At 45.6% G+C, this 5,425-nt stretch overlaps 1 protein-coding gene across 2 annotated transcripts; it reads right to left on the minus strand.

The window, feature by feature from the left end:
* Positions 1–874: 874 nt before the first annotated feature.
* Positions 875–5,425, minus strand: HMGB2 (high mobility group box 2). Of its 2 annotated transcripts, XM_084856463.1 has the most exons (5): positions 5,335–5,425; positions 4,710–4,876; positions 2,416–2,558; positions 1,961–2,135; positions 875–1,408 (listed from the first exon to the last, which is right to left on the minus strand). In XM_084856463.1, exons 2-5 carry the CDS (start codon positions 4,857–4,859, stop codon positions 1,235–1,237), a joined length of 642 nt encoding a protein of 213 aa, XP_084712589.1. In that variant the 5' UTR covers positions 4,860–4,876; positions 5,335–5,425; the 3' UTR covers positions 875–1,234. The 2 variants fall into 2 exon arrangements, with proteins under 2 accessions (XP_084712589.1, XP_084712590.1); XM_084856464.1 differs by having other exon boundaries at positions 4,710–5,425.

The raw sequence follows: 5,425 nt of genomic DNA on the forward strand, positions 1-5,425 counted from the left end.
CCCGGAATCCTTGCCAGCCCCGGCCGGCTCCGCAGCGCTGGGACACAAATGGCGTCCGCTATGCAGACACTACTTCCATCCCAGCGGCCGTAAGTCCACCAGCAGAAAGCTCCCCCCCGGTTCATGGAAAAATTCGGCTGGTCACTGGTACCAAAAGGTTGGGGACCACTGCTTTAGAGAACAGAGCATCATCTCCCAGAGTGGAATCACAAGGCTGTTCATACCAAAATAGCTATATAAACTTGACACACGCAGCTCCCTTAAACAACATCCGTAACACTGAAAGCCAAGAACGTTTTATATCAGCTATTGGGTAGTTTAAAGGTGAAATAAGTAGAACTAGTCACAAGAGAGACCTTCTGTGAAATGGGGGGGGGGGGTGAGAGAAGACACACTACCTGGGGAGAGAGATGGCTGTCAACGCAAGTAACCTCTAGTACGCCACGGACAAGTAGTATCTGGCTTCTGAAGTAGAACCGGAAACCCTAGGCCATGTCTATAGCTTTGATGCACTACAATAAAGCAACCTCTAGAAAGGTACATTAGCAGGATTTTTGTTTCTCCTACAGACTTACGCCTAAAGTTACATAAGACTTCTCATACTGCAAACCCCACTTTGCAAGATAACCACATAAAGGCTTACAGGACACAGCTGATGTAGAGGCATATTCACAATGCTATAGAATGAATGGGAGTATCAATGAGAAATTAAGAACTAACTTGCTTGTAGTAATTCCCCAATCCCAGAAATGGGAATATATATCAGATGTTTAAGTTGTGAACACCCATAATTACACCATCTCTGCTATATGCTAGAATGTCCAAATTAGCCATTTCAACCCTGAGTAATTACACTACAGTATAGTAACGAGGATAATGTACATCATTTTATTACAAAATTGTTAAAAAAAGTAATACAATGCAATAGTATGCAAGACAAGGTTGACTATTTTCCTACCAAGGGTTTACTTTGCTCTAAATCAAGCAGTCACTGAATTTCAAAGAACCATTAAATATGCCAGAACATTTGACAATATCAGATTTTAAAATCTAACAGTAGTGGCCTTTTGCTACTACTTACATTAGAATACAGGTCTCCCTACAGAGAATCACATTACCTATACACAATTCTGTACAGTTTTTATACTGAAGCTAACAATGAGCTGCACTTGACTTCACATTCTTAGCAAAATCATCGACTTCTGAGCACAAATCTTTACAGCAGGTTGTAACTTTACTCTTCGTCTTCTTCCTCCTCTTCTTCCTCTTCTTCTTCCTCCTCCTCCTCCTCCTCTTCTTCTTCCTCATCCTCCTCTTCAGGTTCTGCCTTCTTCTTGGAGGCTGCTGGCCTACCTGGACCCTTCTTTCCTGCATCACTCTTACCCTTGGCACGGTATGCTGCAACATCCTGCAAAAGCAAGACAGAAGTAACCTGTAAACAAGGTTCACATTAATAAACATCCCTTAGGAACTGTTAAACTGCCATTTTTTTCCAGTTGGCTCTTGAGGTTCTCCCACACATTCTTCTGAGACATATGCACAAGCCTCTTGTCTCAGAGCCCCTTGTTTCTCCACACTGATTGGCAATTGCTCTTGCTTGCCTTCCTCTCCAGCACCTAAGAGCAGGAAACATGAACTGCAGCAACTTTACTGGAAGATCTTTGCTTTGTTCGACCTTATACTGCTCCTTCCTCCAAAGACCTGAACTGAACAGTTTCTCAGGTGGTCTCCCAATACAGGCAGTGCTCAGGGTCAGCCTCATTTAGGCTCATTAGTAGAAGTGATATCCTGTGCCCAGAGACAATTTTCTGGATCATTACTGTACAAAAATTAACTTTTACTAAGTAATCTACTCACTGGATACTACAACAACATGCAATACAAAATAGCAGGTCCCACATGATATAGCCATAAAGAATGTCAGTATCTGAAAAATAAATCAGAATGGCTTTTACTTTACCTTCTCATATTTTTCCTTTAGCTTTGCTGCCTTCTGCTCAAAGGGTTGTTTGTCTTTAGCCGTTTGCTCAGACCACATTTCACCTAATTTCTTCGCTGTATCCCCAATAGACAAACCTGGATGATCAGTTTTTATCTTTGGACGATGTTCAGAACAAAATAGGAAGAAAGCTGATCTAGAGGGCAAACAACAAAACAAAGGGTCACAGGCAACTTCTCCACCCAATGGTCCCAGCTCATGGAGGTAACAGAAGTGTTGTTAGTTGAGTTTTACTGCTTTTGTTACCTATTAATGCAGAGGTATCAGCATGAAAACTGTTCGGAATCACAGATCACTGAAATATTTTTGCCCATGACCAGGCTTCCCTATCCTGCTGCTCGCCATGCTGGCTGGGGACAAATCTGGAGGGCAACCAGGTTAGGGAAGCTACCCATGGCTATCAAAGATCAACTTACGGTGGCCTTTTGGGGGCATTTGGGTCCTTTTTCTTTTTCTTCTCTCCCTTAGGAGGAATATAGTTTTTCATCTCTCTGTCATAACGAGCTTTGTCACCCTTTGCCAAATCTTCAAACTTGGACTTTTCTTTTGCAGACATTGTCTGTGGGGAGAAGAAACTGAGTACCATATAAATGTATCAGAAATTACTATGTTTATATTAAAAATATAAACATATCAAAGGAGTTCTGGCAAGGTTAGTAGCTTCCACTAAGTGCTGGAAGCAGCATCAAAATATGCCCTAAGCACCTATTTTAATCCTTAAGAGAAGCTCAACAGAGAAAGTGTTGGAAATAAACCAAAAAGCAGACATCAAATCCAAACAGACCAACTTATAGTTTTATTACTTCTTGAAAATAAAGCCTGTATTAGCTCCAGTGTGCTCAATTTAGTGATAATGAGCAGTATCCAGTGCTTCTGTTTATTCTGTTGAGCCAGTGGGACCCACTGCTAGCACAACAGCTAGCACTTCCTGAAACAACCCTGGATACAAGTGTTCTAACTTGTTTCTGGTTGCTTTAGGAAGCGCTAGATGTGGGCAGTGATGGATACTGCCCATCATTTATGAACTACTATCCCCTTCTTTCCAAAATACAGTAACATTAAGTCAGAAAATGTTCCTTGTTTGCTTTGGGCACCCTGAAGTGTGACACCCAGCAAATACGCTGATTTGGTGAAAAGCAAATCTATACACTATCCCAGCCCTTCCCTCCCAAGGTGAAGTGTAAAATTGTTCAAAACAATTTTAGCGCTATTAGCCAGTTGGAATTACTTTCCTGACCACAGGAACCAGATGGTCACTAAAAAGCAGCAATTCTTTCCTAGCAGCCATAAGTACGAGTTGGGACTCTCTGAATTCTTGTAAAGCCATTTGCCACAAACCCTCAAGGAAGAGACATGTATTAAAAGTCAAGGGATGGCTAGAATAATGCTTTGCTGCTTATATTACAATTCCTGTTTTCTGTAGGAGGCATTTTTCAAAATGCCACAGAAATTGCCTGGCAAAGTGTTATGCATTCACACAGTATTTTTTATCTAGACATCTGTTCCTTTCCAGGAAAGGGGGGGGGGGGAGCCTGAGGAAGAGCAACACTGTCAGAAGTACAGCAGTGGGCTTTCCCAAAATACATCCAGATTTCCATTTGTAGTAGTTTAATGGGAATGGGAGGCCAGCGCAATGAGATATAAACAGGAGACACCCCAATACTGACTGCTGTTGTACAGGTCTTTCATACTGTGGTTTGCAATTTTAAAATTTTAGTGAGCTGCCCTAGTAAAATGCTTAAGTGTGGGATACAAATCCCTTAGGGTGCAATCCTATGCATGTTTAAACAAAAAAAAAAGTGCTGGCTGGGGAATGCTGGGAATTGTAGGACTTTTTTTCTGTCTAAACATACATAGGATTGCACCCTTAATGAAGCATTACAGACACACGGCAATTTCAAGAGCTACTCAAAACTTTGAAAGATTGACCTGTGCGACAATTCCCAATCCTTTTCTGTAGGAATAGAAAAGAATGCGTTTTAATGATGGGAGCAAGAGGTCCTATTTTTTAAGTTCCCAATTCTGAAGAAATCAGTCATTTTCTATCACACTACGTCAATTTGGCACCTCCCCACCCGCTCCCATCCACAGAGAACCCTGAACTAGTGCTACTAGCCTGAGCCTTACTATTCAACATGGCTGCCAGAATGGCAAGGATACGTTTGTGGCAAACCTAGTTCTCAAAAGGTTACGGCTTAAAATACTTGGCATTTATTTATACAACCCTATGCATGCCTACTCAGAATTAAGTCCCTTCAAGTTCAATCGGACTTATTCCCCGGTAAGTCGGTATAGGACTGCCTCCTTATTCCGTTTTCTACAGCCTTGAGGCAAACCCTCCCTTCCACCCTGCTCTTAAAAATACGTCTAAAGCCATATTCTTGGACCAGGTTTCAACAACTGTGGGCCCACTGCATTACTTGCAGCCCTGGCCACTAGGTTCATCGTTTCCGATCCGAGCGCTTCCAGAAGCGCGGCCTAAGAGAGAAGCTGTGGAAAAAAACCAAACGCATGAAACACTGTCTCGAGGGCGGGCTCGCGGGAAGGCCCAGCTCCAGCTCCGTTCCCGCCGTTTAAGCGCTTGGGCGGGCGCTTGCAACGGCATCGCGCGCCAACCCCGCCGGGAGGGAGGGAGGAGCCGGAGGCGGGGCTTCCGCGAGCAACGCCAGGCGAGCCCGGGCTGGGCCTGGCCGAGTTCGCCTCTTCTTACCCGCCATCGCTCGGAGCATTTCTTGGAGAACTCGGCAAAGTTGACCGAAGAGCCCGGGTGTTTTTTCTTGTGCTCTTCGCGGCACGTTTGAACGAAATACGCGTATGAGGACATTTTGCCCCGGGGCTTATTGGGGTCGCCTTTGCCCATAGCTGCGGCAACGGTCCCTGGAGAGGGAGAAGGAACAAGCGGGGGGGGGGGGGGGAGAGGAGGAAAAAACCCAAGGGAATAAATAGCAACCGCTTACAACGCCTTCCCGCCCAGCCCCACCGCCGTTCTCCGGCTCACGTCCCCCCGGCCTCGAATCTGCAGCGACAACTTTCCCGCCCAAGCTGTGTCGCTTCCCTCAAGCCAGCGGCAGCCGCACTTTCCCGCCTCTGAATACTTCTCAGAGCCCCCCACCCCGAACTCCGAATTCGCTCTCCTCGGGCCGCCTCCATTTAAACTCTCGCTCCTCACAAAAAATCAGGAAACTTCGTCCCTCAGCCGCCACTCCGTCCGCCGCTGCGCCGTCCACCCCAACCGCGCCGTCACCATTGCCCAGCCGCACCCCAGAGCTCCAGCCACCCAAACGCCGCTGCTTCAAGGAGAAGAAAATACACGTGTATTGTACTTAGCCCCTTGCCTGGTGGAGACGAAGAGAAGAGGCCGCTGGCGACGGGCGGATATCAGCTAAAGCGCTCGGATCACCTTCGTTCGCCACAGCCAAATGGGTC

This window comes from Heloderma suspectum, chromosome 5 (assembly GCF_057233095.1).
Source record: "Heloderma suspectum isolate Gila_16-S chromosome 5, 16-S_ref, whole genome shotgun sequence".
NCBI classification, from domain to species: domain Eukaryota; kingdom Metazoa; phylum Chordata; class Lepidosauria; order Squamata; family Helodermatidae; genus Heloderma; species Heloderma suspectum.

What these genes read in the sequence shown, in the direction of transcription:
- HMGB2 (XM_084856463.1), bottom strand. Translation starts at nt 4,859, where the DNA reads ATGGGCAAAGGCGACCCCAATAAGCCCCGGGGCAAAATGTCCTCATAC. An exon ending in AATGCTCCGAGCGATGGCGG is followed by an intron (nt 2,559 to 4,709) that starts GTAAGAAGAGGC and finishes TTCTCCCCACAG; the next exon opens with ACAATGTCTGCAAAAGAAAA. An exon ending in TAAAGGAAAAATATGAGAAG is followed by an intron (nt 1,409 to 1,960) that starts GTAAAGTAAAAG and finishes TTGCTTTTGCAG; the next exon opens with GATGTTGCAGCATACCGTGC.